Raw genomic sequence first — 15,283 nt, 5'->3', positions numbered from 1 at the left:
AAGATCAGCAGAATAATATGAGGGACTTGCTACAGTGGTTAGAATTTCAAATACAAAAAAATTAAAAGGATTTGGTCTTTGTACTTGAAACAAGTTGTTTCCTCTGTACTTGGAATTAATTTGTGCTCTCTGTGCCATTATCATAAATTATGGCTTTAAACCTTCCATAAATGCATTTTAAATTGGTATGCTTTAGTGAATGATTGGTTATTTACCAAGCAGCTGTACCTGTGCTACTCATGCATTACGAATGTGGAGTAAAAGTGACAGAACATTTTGCAAAGCTACTAAAATAAAAAGTTAACTGCTTTAACCAAAAAAAAAAAANAAAAAAAAAAAGAAAAGAAAAGAAAAAGAAGAAAAAAAAAAGAGCTAACCCAAACATTTTCCTTTCCTTGTTTCAGAATGGTTTAGTCTTCATCTCTCCTGGGGCTTAAGATGATGAGCTCATCAAGTCTCCATAACAAGTGTGGAGAATAGCCAAGAGGAAGAAAGGTTAGATTATTTCTTATGTAGGATAAATATTAAGCCCAAGTAATTATCACCAGCCATCAGCTGTGAAATAGCACTTAGACTATTTTTAAGGGATTTAATTGGCTTAATGTGTGCAAAAACTGACATATCTTGCTAAAAGATGACACACATTTGACTCCAGCAGTGTAGAAACTAGGTATTTGAAGTTCCTTTCAGTCTGTTTTACATTTTGACAGTTGAAAAAYTACATATTAAAAAAATTATTAAATATTAATATTTATCTTCTGATGTTAAGCCTAGCATCTAAGCACAATGGGAATGCTTATGTGATGTTTAGCAATCTGAAGTCAAACATATGCCACTTGTCAGAATCTGGCAATGGGCTCAGACAGAACAGTTGTCTTCAACAACTTGAGTTTCAAATTGTGGGCGAGGGGGGTGGGATTGCCTTGGGGTATGGTTTGGCAAGCCCAGATTTTAGTGGTTAAGTAAAAAAGGAATAAAGCATCTGCTTCAGAAGTGCACCTTGGGCTGTCACKGTAAACCCTGTCTGCACTCAGTGTGGCATCTCATCCCCTCCCTGTTGGGGATGGAGCCCATCCAGTGCTCACACAGCCTGTGCCTCCTGACAGGAGCTCTGCCTTTTCAGACATCTCAATTCCCTTCCCTGCTAACTCCTATTTGGTGACCTCGTGTTTGTTTACTCTTCAGAATAAGCTCTGTGGACCGGAGTGATTTGTCCAAGGTCACCAAGTGAGACCATGGGACATCCAGGAATTGGCTCCAGCCATGCTAATGGGRCCTCGTTTGTTCCAGAGCTGTGCTTGTGCTCCCAAGCCAGGCCACAACCCACGTAAGGGCACAGCAGGTTGCCATTGGAACAAAAATCCCATTACCTATGACATTCACCTTCCTGTTTTGAAAGGCATAAGATTATCTTTCTGTGAGATGGATTCTAGATACTGGAAAAAGTCTGGAAATGACCAAGCTAGATTATGCTCTTTTCTCTTTCCTAACAGTCCCAACCTGTGAAAGAACTTTCTCTTCATAATTCTKTGATGTAATGTGCCTTCTTTTAATCTTCTTTAAGTGAAAGTCCTAAAAAAAACCTAAACAGATTTATCTAATTTTGTTTAAAATATACAAACCATTGAGAGATACAATAGTAAAAACCTTGGAATTTTCTGGTTATGATCAAAACTGAAAATCCTTTAATATGCTAATGTTCAGTACATGTTCATTCAGCATTATGTTCAAAGCCAAGACACAGTTTTACTCCTCTTTGGCCACTACTGAAGTAAATTATTTCTATAAGAGAGAGTTTCTTCTGGTCATGGAAATGTGTTTAGTCCTTTGAGTAGGGTTTGTGCATCTGAAGATGAATAGGGATACTGAATTAATATTTTTTCCCTTTTCCTATCTGTTTTGTTTTCATCTTTGGAAATGCTTCTCCTTTCCTTGTAAGCCACTTCACASAGGTCTGTGGAGACCTTAATTTGAGTAAGTCAGGCCAAAACTAGGAGGCTGCCCTAATAAGATCCTAAGGAATCAGGTCCTCATTTACTAATGGCTGTATTTTTTCTTGATTTCATTACTTTGTGTTAACCCTCCTTAGAAGAGAGTAATCTCCAGAGAACAAAAGTCTGAACAAGATCTGGACCAGCATGCAAAAATCAGATYCAAATTATTCAGACCTCAGATGTATGAAAAAGTGAGGGGAATGGGGATGAGAGCTTGTTTTCTCTCAAGATTTCTCATTTCACTGTTGCCTAACACAGAAAAAAGAACAAGAGTTTTTGCTGCATGTTGACACTTCAGTCTCAGTTTAACTATAGCAATGATCTTTCTCTTTCCAGCCCTGCCCTGGTAAATGTACAGTTTACCTGAGATGTGTTCACTGAGTCAGCACCTGAAAACTGTAGTCTGCTATCACTYGTAACCCTTGTTCTGGATTCTTTCTTGCTTGTTACAGCAACAAACAGGTTGTGTTCTGGATTTCTGATTAATTGAAATTGCATTTGTTGCRCATAGTATTTTTACAATACCTATATTTTTTTAATGAGTACAATGGAAGAATATGTCAAAATTAGTTATGCACTGATGTAAAATTCAAGTTTAGAATAAGTGTGAATTGTGTAGCTTGGTTAAATTATGAATTGACATTCACCATCTGCCATCCTAACTCTTATGTGAAACAGAAGAGATTTGGTAGATCCGCACTTTTAGACAAGATTAAGCTGTGTTTTTCTGCCTATCAAGTACATTACGATTACCTTTTAATAAAAATCTTTGCTTTGAGCAGGGTACAGAGCAGAAAACAAACTGCAGCTACCAAAGGAAATATGGTAAGTAGTTACTTGTACTTTTTCTCTTGGGCAAGGTCCATGAATTTAAGGACTTTTTCTTATTAGGAAACAGAATTAACAGTCTGGAACTGGAATAGAGAAAAAACATATCTTTCTTTTTCACTTACCTTCGCCAGTTGTTCATGAATTTCTAATAAGCTCGGTCTGTTGAGCTTATTCCCACTGATGCTGCCAGTGTTTCTATAATAATCAATTTTGGGAACTGGGTCCATTGTGTTATGGCCGAAAGTTTGTAGATAATACATTTTACTGTGAGTATCATAGGGATGTAAGCTAGCTTCTGTTTTCTCCCCATTTTGAAGGAAATTGTCATATAATTCTCGTTTTCCTGGTCTGTAACTGATTCTCAGTCTGTTATGTGTTTCTTCAGTAAAAGATGTTTCTTCATAATGTGGTGGGTCAGAGCCCACATCCTCTTGGGTTGTTTCATTGTTGTCATGGTCTTCATKAATTATGTTAACTTGAAAGCGATTTGCATTTGGATCCAAGAATACATTTGGTGCGTTGTTCATTGACATCTTCAGGGATGCTACAGACTTAGGTCACTGATCCGTGTGCTCTTCTGTGGCTGCAGCCACTTAGTTGCAGCTACAGCAAAGGGTTTAGTGCTGTTGCATATCAGATCTTTGCTCTTCAAATAATGAAGTTCTGTGAATTTTGTTGTGAATCTCTTAGAAGTCTTCCTAATGTTGGCTGCTGTTTTTCTGCTATAAAAGATAAAAATGARCTATTTCWATAAAAGATAAAAATGAACTATTTCTATAAAAGATAAAAATAAACTGTTTCTATTATCTTGCAGTTTAGATACGTTTTCTACTACAAGCTCTCCCCCTCTCCCATGCCTTACCAAGTATCCATGAGACTGTCATCCTGTGACTCATTGAGTGAAGACATAATTGAAGCAAAGGCAGAGTTTGTGAAGATGTTTCCAGCTGTGACAGATGCACTTGACCTCTAACCAAACGAGCAGATGTTTGGTAGAAGCTCCAAAGAAGGTAAAGGCCTGAGCTTTAAATGGACCAAGAACTCCTCTAGTTTCAATSCATTTTATGAAAACCCACAAAAGGGCAGAGTGACACATTGAGCATCCATGTTAGCTTGGAACTAACACATGTATAACTTGAGGCTGACTCCTCTGTAGCCTGATGCTCACCCATTCACTTCCAGGAGAGTTGCTCCCTGCATAGTGCAGATATTAAGTCTGTCTGATGTACAGGATTTACATTTATCCTTGTTGAATGTTATGAGATTCCTGTTGGCCCATTCCTCTGGACYGTCCAGGTCACTCGAGTGGCAGTGCATTGAGGGGTGAACATACAGCTGTATAATCTGCTTCTCACCTCCTCTTTCCCACACAGACCCCCTCAGAGAAAATGAATGAGCAAACAAAAGCTCCAAGAGAAGAAGGGGAACGTATATTTAAGGCCTTTAGTGGGTTAAGTATCTTTACAGAATTTTAAAGTATGCCCTGAAATGAGCTATTGAAATGGTGGCATATGTCTTGAAACACATTTCTAAGGAGATTGGGGAGTGCAGTTGTATAGACCTGTATAGTTCTGTAGGAGCCCAGGTTTTTTAAATTTAAACCAGAGCATGCTTAGACATTGAAACTCTGCAACTCTTTTGTAAAAGCAGAAAGTTTCAGAGACAAAATATATCTTATAAACAAATACATTAACTGAAAATCTGGATAAATAAGCCCATTACAGACATTGTTTTAAAGTTCCATATTTTCAAAGGGGTTGGACTAGATGAACTCCTAGGATTTTTTCAATTGAAATTTCTCAGTAATTTTGTGAAATGCATTTGGCCTTTTGTCACTGAAAGATAAAATCCTGCATCAATATTTATGGCTCAGCAGTGTAAATTTTCTCTAAAATCACATATCCAAATCATAATTTGAAGAGCTGATAATCAGATGTCCTCCATCTTCAGTATGAGATACAGCTAAAGCATGTTTTCTCATTTCTTCCATCAGCTATAGGTAATTGTTGCTGTCACCTCTCTGCTAAAGACACCACTTTGTCACCCCTCATATCTATGTTGGTTTTCCTGCTTAATGTTCTGTAAGCCTCACAGCAACATATTACATTTATTTAGTTTATTTTACTTCTACTGGCTTTGTATTGTTATTATTATTGTTGTTATTATTGTTATTATTACTACTACTACTATTATTATTATTTTATAAATTTATGTTCATAGATCGTATTCTGCTTCCTTTAGCCTTTTAAAGTTGCAAGGAAGTGTTTCATYTTCAGGCATGGAGGAGCAAAAACAAATCTTCCGTCAGAGGTCAATGACACTAGGTTTATTTCCATCTCCATGACTAAATGAAATCCTGATTCTTTGATGACAGTGAAACTTGTGCTACCAAGTAAAATAATTCTGTCATTTCACTGTCTTATTTCCATATTGCTGTTTTGCTAGAAAAAGTAAAGTCTCTTACCTTTTTGTTGTTCTTGAAAATAATAGTTGGTTTTCACAGTATCTCTCCTGAGATCTCTGAACTGTTATTTGCCATTAATTTTCTAGCATTATGCATAAATAATCAAGTTTACCTTATTCAGGGTAATTTAACTTACCATTCAATCCAGTGTTTTTAGGGAAGGACAATGTGCCCCTTTTATTCATGCATGTAGTGTGACCCTCTCTTTGAGGCATTACAGACTCTGCCTTATTGGCCAGATTTTTCTCCTGTTTAATATACTGGATACACCATCCAATCCCTCTCTTTCAAAACATTTCTGGATGGTGATTTAGAAAGGCATTCTCTCTTGTTAACTATTAACTAGCAAATGTACCTATCCATTACAATTACTGGGTTTATGGCATTGCAAAATTTCTAAGGGGGCCTGAAAATACTTTTGTTATCTCCATTTCCCTCCCAGCTATGCCTGATTCTGCACAGATCATATTCTCTCTATCTTTCAGTTCTGCATGTATAACCATGCAGATAACAAGAGTTCAAGCAGGATCTTCTCTGTATTTTATGCAGAATATTCAGTGAAGTCAGTAGGATCAGTCTTTAGGGGGGTCCTCTTGCCCTACATGTGGTTTGAAACCATTTGTTCCTGACCCTATTTAAAGTTTTACTCTGTATATTTAAGGAAAACCTTTGAAAAATTATGCTCTCTTTTATTTCTGGGAAGGCTGACTTGTCTTTTTGGGATGCAGAAAAGAGCAGGCAGGAAATGATGAAGCTTTGTAATTATAAGGGAATTAGATGATTGCTTCCAGCAATAGATTGGGTCAAGAACAAAAGTAATAAGACAATATTGGGGTTCTTTGGATATGTTTGCTGTGTTTGCTGTGTAGTGTAGAGATAACTGCACTATATTTAACCCAGATAACTTAAGTACCTTCAGCACTCTTCAGAGCTCAGCTGTGCTGATTAGATGTACATAAAAAGAATGGCAGYGTCAGGTCTCTGTAGTGGATGACCCTATCCAGCAATAACAGATGACATGAATCATTGTACTGATRTCTACCTTGGATTTTATGGCTAAAATGACTAGGATAAATCCAATATACTGAATTTCTGAGAGTCTGGAATTTTTCCTGATGTATAATCTGAAGCAGTTGAAAAGCCCTCACATTGACAAAGTTGTTGATGTTTTATAATTTGAATGGGCTCATGTAGATTAATGTTGGCTGTTCCTCTTCTGTATTTTTCAGACAGGAAATTGATGTCTTTCTCTGTACAATCAAGTATTTCATATTACAAATGGCACTTGAGGTTTGCAGTTCCAGTCTGCCTGTGCCTAGTATATAGGGCAAAAGGAAAAACATGCATTTTTCAGAATACATGARAAAGAAAACAACTGCTGTAACTGATCCCCTTGACTTAGCTCCTCATTGCAAACAGAGCTGTTTAGCAAAAGTGACAGTGTCTAAAATTCTAATGCCAGCCTTCTTAAAAACAGAATTGAATTTCTGTCAAGTACTGTCACACTTGCTAGACAGCTGTGTGTATGAGGGTCACCTTGAATATCCAGATTTGAGTCTCTGCTTTCACTCTTTCACTTCTGCTTTGATAGGATCTTCCATGACCAGTTCATCAGTGACAGTCCAGATCACATACGGTGCACACCTGCAGGAGCACAAACAGAATGAGCTGTGGATAGTGGCTGGAGTGTGCAGAGCTCTGGACCCTGTCCCTCCTGGGGACTGGGTAGAAATGGGTAAGCAGCATGACTGTGTGTGCTTTGGCCTTGCCAAGCTGGTGTAATTACTGCTGGGAGCTATTTACCAGACAGTTTCAGTTCCACTTTAAACTGAATCATCTTCAGTAACYGAGTGGAATAAAAACTGGACACACACCTCTTGCAGACTCCTCCTCTAAGCCACTGCCATTTGTTGTCCTCCACTTTTGTATCCTCAGTGTAAAAGTATGGACACTGAGATTCAGAAAGATGTGTTGGATGAGGAGGGAAGGGAGCTACCACTTAAACATTCACCATTTATAAGCCTGTCTTTTGTGTTCTTAGTCTTTTTCTTGAGCCTGAAGTATATATGAGATCCTCTTCTGAAGAGCCAGATATCATCTGATACTTAAAACACTGGRCATGGTAACTTTCTAGTGGACTACTATGTATTTGTTTGCTGTTAACCATTTSTTATGTACCATTCCACTCTTCATCGCATAAAAGCAACATGAAATGCCTTTTGAGTTTGCAACAAATATTTATTTAACAAAATGGAAGCCACCAACATATCTCAAAAATACAGGTATGTATAACAAATGTAACAACAGTTGGTTTCCAAAATGAAATCAACATCAAATTTAAGGCAGGATATTCTGTGAGTTTTCATGCAAGAGCATATTCAAATGTTCCTTTATCCAACCCCTCAACTTCATCTTCCCACGTGGAAGAAGGCATACTGCTGTAGGGGTCTAGCAAGATTTTGAAGCATCTGATAATTAGAAGTCCCAAGAAAACACACAAAATCCCCACAAAGGCAAAGCCAGTTTTTTGTTCTAAAGTCAGAGGGAAGGTAGACATTTCGTTGACACTCATGCTGGCTGAAGTGTTGCTGCAGTAATTACTGCTCATCATTGGGCATCACATCCTGGTGACTCGGTGGGATTTTCACCTCTATAGCTTCTTTGCCTGCATAGAAACGTCAAATCACTGTGGTTAGTTCTAAATGGGGTGCATATATCTGAGCTGTAGCGCATGAACATTTGAAAATGAAAACCAGCTTGGATTTTAGAACTGTCCTGTTGTTTTTYCACATTTAAATTAATGTGATAAAGTTGCAACTTTTAGCCTCTCCACATCATTCACATACTGGCTTCTGCTTTGAGACAGCAAACTCTAAATTTTATGGCTTTCTCTCTCCTCAAAACAGAAATTTCAGTTGTTGCAAACAGCATTTTGTCAGACTGGGCACAAGTCTACAGATTGTGATTTGGCAATATACTCTGAGTTCTCCACCTGGAGAAACCTGGTATGTTTTCTGAAMTGCCTTTACATCTCTGTGTTTAAACTAGTTAAATTTGCCTTGACCTCAAAGACAATTTCAGCCAAATAATGTGGATTTTGCTCATTTGATTTAGCTCCGAGTCTAAATAAATAGATCCAACTTGTAAAATAAAAGACTGCAATTCTAGTGAAATCTCTTGGGCTCCAGTTTCAGAAAAAAATGCTGCATGTATTTTGAGCTTGTAAGAAAGTGAGCAGATAGATGAAATTACCCCTTCACCTTCCTCTGTGCGTGTCCACTCTTGTGTATGAGCAAAGATTGGTGGAAGAAGAGATAACAGATTTAAATTTCCTTCYCCTAAATCTTGCTCTCATTTGTTTCTTTTCCTTGGTGTTCCCCATAAGAACATACATACCCTGCAATTTTTACAGGTGTAGTAAACAGGAGATGGGACCGTGCTCCTCGTGTTGCTCAGGGGACTGACCCTCATGTGTGTCCTGTGGAGGCACACAAGATGCCACCAGGAGTGCTCTGCATGTTTCCAGACACGAGAAACTTTTTCCATTTGTCTTTTTAAAGAGACCTYATGTATAGATTTTAGTTTGGTGTGRGGRATCATTTTGCTTTATTTAGGTTTTCCTTCACATATGGGACTCATGTCTTTTTTTTGTATCWATAGACAGTGGGAGATTTGGAAGGACCRGGACATCAAAAGTGCTAAAGGACARAGACATRTTCATTCTAAGGTTAGAACTTGAGGTTTTCTGGCCCTTGCTAACACCTATTTAATGAATGTGCCTCGAGGAAAAACTCTTTTTGTTAAAAATTCAACCTCTTTTTCTCTAGGGAATTACCAGTATCCATTTATTTCTTGGCAGGGTAATTAGGCCACTCAGAGCTCTGTGCTGCCATGGCTGCACTGCTTCAGGTACCTGCACTKCTCAGCCAGGTTAAAGGGAATTCCAGTATCTCTACTCTCTACTGCAGTCATGGCTGAGAGGAGCCATAATCTGAGTCAGCCTACAAGGAAAAACAACAGAAAGAGTAAAATAAAATTTGCTGTTCCTGAGCAGACAGAAATGGACAGAACTTCTATCTTGTTTGGTGTCTTGTTTCTCGCATCAAAATTTGTGGGATTTTTGACTATTATCCTAAAACCCCAAAATTTTAAAACAGAAATCAAAAGGGCAAAACACAAGTATTTCTTTTTTAGCAATAAACCTTAATATAGTAGATAAAAAGTAATAAGGTTTCCTATTAGYCTTTACACATTTGCCAGAGCATACAACCCATGTTCTGTTTCTTCTATAGAGCTGTGTATGAGATCCTTCCTTGTTTTGAATTATATTCTATTCTTTGGATCATGCTGTTTTAATTCCTGTTAAGATGGAGGAAAGCCTATGGGAATTAGAAGTAATGTCAACTACAAGCAATATTTATTTTCTGAACATACATCATAGGTAAAGCCCACCAGCTGTATGGATTTTCATTGGGCATACTTCCAATTTTTCTATTAAGTTTGACCTTCTGCAGGAAAAAAAATCACAGAAAGTTCAATATCACAAATTTATGTTAGAAATCAGTTGGCTTGAGCAAAAGCCAGTCAAGGAAAAAAATTACTTTCCAAAAGTCCCAAGGCACTGGGTTATAAAAATTAAAAACAAGGCTTATACAGGAAAATAATACAGAGCCACTATCTGGAAAAGCCAGACCCAAAAAATCTGGTTGCTCTCTTGAAAGATATTGAGAAGAATATTAGGGATAGGCTGGCCATGGAGAAACCWGAATTTGAGCTGAGTCCAGACAAATATGTTTGTGTTTGACATGACATTTCTTCACCACAGAGAGTAATTTTCCAAGAATATGACTTCCACTCTTACTAATTTTGCAGCTTACACACTGAATTAGATGGAATTTGTTTGTATATTATGTGCTTGTCAGGAGACATTATGGGACAGATCTCTGTGCAAAGCTTGATTGATGCTGAAATATGGAGAAATTGATGTCTTAGTTTTATTTAACAAAAGTTTGCTTGAAAAAGCTGCATTAGAAAACTGTGAATTTTGCTGAGGGGGGCATTGGTTCTGAGAAACTCTGATGTGSAGCTTTGTGTTCTTCTGTTCCTTGTTCTGAATTTCAGAAATTGTCATTGAAGCCTTAAAGTTCACAGGAAATTTTATCCTAGTTATGTATCCTCAAAACTGTGGTACTAAGACTGACCTTGAGTAGCTTTTATTGTTTTCACATTTTCGTGCTGCACACAAGTTAGATGTCCTCTCCCAGTTAGTCAGATACCCTGCCATTTGCTGCAGTGTGTCTGTCAAAKTCCTGAGTCAGAAGGCTGTGAATGCTAACTAACCTGGCCTGGATCCCAAAATCCTCAAAGATAGCCTTTAGGAGAGCATCATAGTGACAGGCATTATATCCATTAGATCTGCAGAGCTATTTTGTGGGGGCTGGCCCCAGACTGAGCTTGATCTTTTTTTACATATCAGGACTCTTCTTCTCCTTGGATTTGTTACCTATATAAAACACTGGCAAAAAGAAAGGCTCCTTAACATCACAATCCTGTGAAATAAAAGGCCACTGGAAGCCCTTCAGAAGCCAGAAGAAACAATCAGAGTCCCCAGGTAGATAGGAATGAAGAAAACAGCTTAGAAAGAGCTAAGTAAAACAKAGGTATGAGCTGGGGGTGCTGGCTGCACCTATGGGTGGAACACCATGGGTACCAGGTATTGTGAGGCAGCTGAAAGGAAGATGTTGAAATTCTGATTCTTGCAGAATCACCAGCCCAACTCTGCCAGTRTTTGGTGTGGATTGAAGACCCCTGCCCCAGGTATTTGGTGGTTTGGGGTGACAGGGTGRCTTTTTTCAGACCTAGCTGTTACTCTAATGTTTACAGAGAGTTTGAGAAGATCGAGAAAGTAACCAGGATAATCTTCCTCCTGTTTTGGGTTTGAGTCCTTGTCTTTCAGAACCCCCTAGGATTTTTTTTTCTAATGGCTCTCAGTACTGGAAATGAACATCTTTACATGGTCTCAAGCTGRGAGCGTTCATCCTCTTGGCACAATTAAGCCTCAGGTGCCTAAAAACTCACTTCCTAAATGATAGTTTGTAACAAAATGGACCAAATCAGTGGCCATCTGTTCTCTTCTTGGATGTCTGCARCCCAGCTGCTGGTTCATGGATGTGGTCATTCTGAAAGTATTTCGAATAGCTTAAGCCCTGAGCCTGTGCTTGAGTAAGAGCAAACTTAACTTAAAAAGGGACATGTAAACAGGCATTCTCTGGGAGCTCTGAAAGAACCCCATTTGCACTTAAGTATCGGTTCAGGGGAACTAAACTGTRTTCCAGAAATGCTATTACAGAAATTGGTCATAGAAGGTGGTAAGATGACAAGATTAACAATGGAGAAGTCCTACAAAATAGAGTAGAAATAGAAATCATCATTTCTATCAGAATAGAAATCTCTAAAGAGTCTGAACTACCTGAAATGGTWGAAGAAACGGCCCGAAATGCTGCAAAAGGAGCACTGTGACCACRCAGTGCACCTGTCATACTCATGTGCTCACTGCATGCCTGTATGCTCTAAATTGCTGGGGAGAGMATTGTCTCTTCAGGGTATGGGTTCTAAGACATACAGAGAGATGAAGGGAGGAAGGCCAGGGCATGGATGCTCAGCAAATGAAGGCACGGCTCACAGCTCTGCAAACAGAGCCACACACAGTGATTTTGCAGCATGGTAACTCAGGGTGCAAGCAACACTTTTCCACATAAGCAGCATTCCCCTGCAAAGAAGCAGCAGCCAAGCAGTGACACTTCCAGCCTTCTGACAATGAATTGCAAAAAATAAGATTTTATTCGTAGCAAATACATGAGCTTGGAGTCTTCAGTGGACAAAAGCTGGGTTGTGAATTCATAACGTTGTCTAGATTTGGATAATATAGAGATGCAGGAAGATAAAAYGTTCACTAGCATCTTCCTTAACTTGTGAATGTGGAAAAGTGTTGCCGGCTTCCCAGGGGATGGAGGCTGCGAGAGATCGAGCACCTGCAAAGCAATTGTTGCTGTAGGATGGCGCGCACAGCCTTCGCTGTCCCCGGCCCCGGTACCCCGGGAAAGGCAGATTTAGGCGCTCACCCTCCCCGTGCCGCCCCGGGTGCTTCCCTCCATCCCCCCTGCCCCGCCGGGAGTGTGGCCGGGCCGGGCGGCGCCGCAAGGTCAGCCCCGCGCCCCGCCCGCCCCGCCGCGCCGCCCGCGCTACGAACCCTTCTCCTCCGCGCCCGCGCTGCCCATGGTGGCGGAGCGCGGAGCTGTCCGCGGCTGCGGGCCCGCCTCGCCAGCTGTCGAAAGCCCAGGCTGGAGTCCCGACGGCTCGGGGCACGGGGTGGTCCCGGGCGGTGGGGGCACCTCGCCCGGGCTCCCCTCGCCGCCCGGCGATGCGACCCCGCCGGGAGATGCTCAAATCGCCCTAATTAAAAAATTAAACACGGCCGCTGCTGCTACCGCCTCCTCCTCCACCTCCTCGCCCGCCCCTTTCCATCGCTATTCAGCCGCGCTCTTCTCCAGCCCCGCTTTGCACGGATTAAACCCAGGAGCGTGGAAACTTCCTGCAAAACACTACGTGCGGTGCATCGGTAAAGGCCGGGCCGGGGCCGCTGCGGAGCGCGGGGGGAGCAGCCCTCCCTCCTCCGCTCCGCTCCGCTCCCGCCGCCCAGGCCGGGTACCGGGGCCTCGAAGGCCGGGTGGTCTCTGCAGCGATGGAGGACGGGGCTGCGGTACCCGCAGGAGGGGTCGCTCCCCCGGGGCCGGGAGCCCCGGTACCGATCGAGCGGCGCGGCCCYGCCGCCGGCACCGAGCAGGACCTGTGGAGCCGCTCCGGGTGCGGCGGGGCCGCGCTGCTCGCGGTGAAACAGCGGACAGAGTTTCACACGCTGATCTGAGTGGTGCGTGCTGAGCCGAAAGCCTCTTAGGCTGTGCCCGCAGTGTGGCCTCGGGTCCTCCCAGCAGCTCTAATAGAAATAACGATTAAAGCATAGACCTCGCTTTATATCCTTTCATTAGCTGCGTTTACCTGATGCTGGTTGTATATTAGAGAGGTTTCTATTTGCCACAACAGCAGGTGTTTAAGTTGGATTAGGAAAGAAGATTAATTTCTCCAAACCTGGATCTGTATATATTGCATTAATAAATAGAAAATCTGTTTTAAATGATAGCARTTCCATATTTGTGCATCATCCTGATGAATACACTCCTGCAGGGATGCACGTGGGTCAGTGGAACTGTAGGACTGTATCACTGTCATGCATCATGAGACTTCCSAGACTACTGCAGACCTACTAACAGAATTTTTGCTGTGGAAAATAAWTTAAAAACTCCTCATGTTTTTTGCTGCATGCAATAACACTATGATAGGTTAAACCTTCCTGATATGATCTGGAAAAAAAAGGGTTTTGCCTTGCCTGCCATTTTGATACCCAGTTCCTTTGCTGTGGCTGCAGTGAACTTCTAAGCACTAGGTAGAGTTAAAATACAGCTTTGTCCTGCTGGTAGAACTAAAGGTTAAGCTGGTGGTTAGCTATGTGCTTGCTAATGGTTATTAGTATGATCTTCTAATGTTGCTGCATTAGTCATGTGATAAACAATGTCTGTAAGTCAAGCTAATTTTTGAAGTGCCWCTCATATTTAAAGATCCATGAAGATTTTATAAATAGATAGTTTTAAATAGTATAGGACTGTGCTTTCAGAATATGTATATAGAGCCCCTACTGTTCCTAAGGAGCTCTAGTTTTCTTTTYTAGCCCTGTCCCTGATTTACTTGGGGGCCCCATGAAGGTCTCTCACTAGAAGGAAAGCTATAGTTAGAAATTCTGGGAGTAGCAAACACAAGGTCTCAGAATTCCACGGTGCCCCCTCAACCTAGCATAATTGTTAAGGGAGAATAACATAAATCCAGTCTTTCTTAGTAATTGCTGAGCATTGCTATACTTGGAGAACCTTACTGGAGGTATAACTTAGGAGTGGCTGGGACCACCATAAATGCTGTGTCTGGGAGTGAGGACAGCAYAGACAATAGAAACACATCCTGAGCKGGTGTGTCTTGCCTCTTCTGCCAGAGTCTGGGCATGGTTGCTGGGCCTTTGACTACCATTTTCCTGGGAAAGGTTTACTTGTGGAATATGACTCCTTATAGATATATTATCTTTTGTCTTGTTSTTGTAGATGAAACATTCAGAATTTAAAGAATTCTTTTAACACTGAAATAATTGTCCCTCTTGTACTATGTCATGGCCAGAGGTTGCTGAAATCATGTGATTATTTCTAGGAATCTGACACTCATATCCTGAAGACTTTAGTCCTGATTTTATGTATTGAAGATCCACTTTTCTGGAAATGAAAAGAAACTGGCAGCCAGCAGTAGGGAATGAGTCTTCTTCATCTACCAGTTGTCAGCAGACAAGTAGCACTGTTTTTCTGTTCAAGATGGTACATTTTAAAATGGAAAAGTGATGGAATAACAATCTTTTCCTACATTTCATTTCTTTTTCACTTGAAAGTTGCAAGTTTTGCTTTTGCATGGGAAAAGGGATTTTTTTTTGCATCGGAAAAGGCATGTAGGAGAGTGGTGTATGTGAGTCATTCTGGATGTATGGACAAAGTGAGCATTCGCTACTCTTTACTTTCAATTTCTTTATAAGGATCCATCTTTTGTGTTCAATTGACTATTACTATCAGTTTCATCTGTCTTCAATCATATTTGCTGTTGATTTGATTCTTATTTAGGGAATGTTGTGTTTCCTCAAAGGAGAGCCCTTGATCAGAAATAGGGATTTTATAATCATCTAGTAATTTATTATGTTGAGTTGGCAAATTCAACRGGCCCAATTTAAGATGGGCAAGACACTTAAAGCCAAGTGGGTGCCAGTGAGTGAAAGGCAATGTGGAATTCTTAGAGCTATTAGCTGGTTAATACTTTTAATATTTAAGCATCACTTGAGTGGTGTAGAGATCAA

The 15,283-nt window shown here is 40.6% G+C and overlaps 2 protein-coding genes and 1 long non-coding RNA gene across 8 annotated transcripts in view; 1 reads left to right on the top strand and 2 right to left on the bottom strand.

Moving 5' to 3' along the window:
- The window catches only part of SLC12A1 (solute carrier family 12 member 1), a 41,545-nt gene extending 38,003 nt beyond the window's left edge, over positions 1-3,542 (bottom strand). For both annotated transcript variants that reach the window (XM_057369892.1, XM_057369893.1), the window contains exon 1: positions 2,948-3,542. In XM_057369892.1, the coding sequence (XP_057225875.1) occupies positions 2,948-3,358 (411 nt within the window). In that variant the 5' untranslated portion in view covers positions 3,359-3,542. The remainder of the gene's footprint in view (positions 1-2,947) is intronic.
- LOC130575765 (uncharacterized) lies at positions 370-5,297 on the top strand. The gene is made up of 4 exons (XR_008965596.1): positions 370-495; positions 2,777-2,819; positions 3,640-3,835; positions 4,199-5,297. It is a non-coding gene; the product is annotated as an uncharacterized LOC130575765 (long non-coding RNA).
- Positions 5,298-7,518: 2,221 nt separating this feature from the next.
- Positions 7,519-15,283, bottom strand: part of CTXN2 (cortexin 2) — a 13,601-nt gene continuing 5,836 nt past the window's right edge. Inside the window, exons 1-3 of one of the 5 annotated variants that reach the window (XM_057369887.1) lie at positions 12,539-12,734; positions 9,125-9,290; positions 7,519-7,954 (exon numbers count right to left, since the gene is read on the bottom strand). In XM_057369887.1, the coding sequence (XP_057225870.1) occupies positions 7,652-7,900 (249 nt within the window). In that variant the 5' untranslated portion in view covers positions 7,901-7,954; positions 9,125-9,290; positions 12,539-12,734 and the 3' untranslated portion in view covers positions 7,519-7,651. Of the gene's footprint in view, positions 7,955-9,124; positions 9,291-11,707; positions 12,321-12,538; positions 13,299-15,283 lie in introns of those variants that run through there. The other 4 variants (XM_057369888.1, XM_057369885.1, XR_008965595.1 and 1 more) reach the window with 4 other exon arrangements.

Source organism: Malurus melanocephalus, unplaced genomic scaffold (genome assembly GCF_030028575.1).
Source record: "Malurus melanocephalus ecotype Western Australia unplaced genomic scaffold, MMel_1.1 scaffold_116, whole genome shotgun sequence".
Lineage (NCBI taxonomy): Eukaryota > Metazoa > Chordata > Aves > Passeriformes > Maluridae > Malurus > Malurus melanocephalus.
The sequence above is the reverse complement of the archived record's forward strand: the minus strand, read 5'-3'. Positions and strand labels throughout refer to the sequence as shown.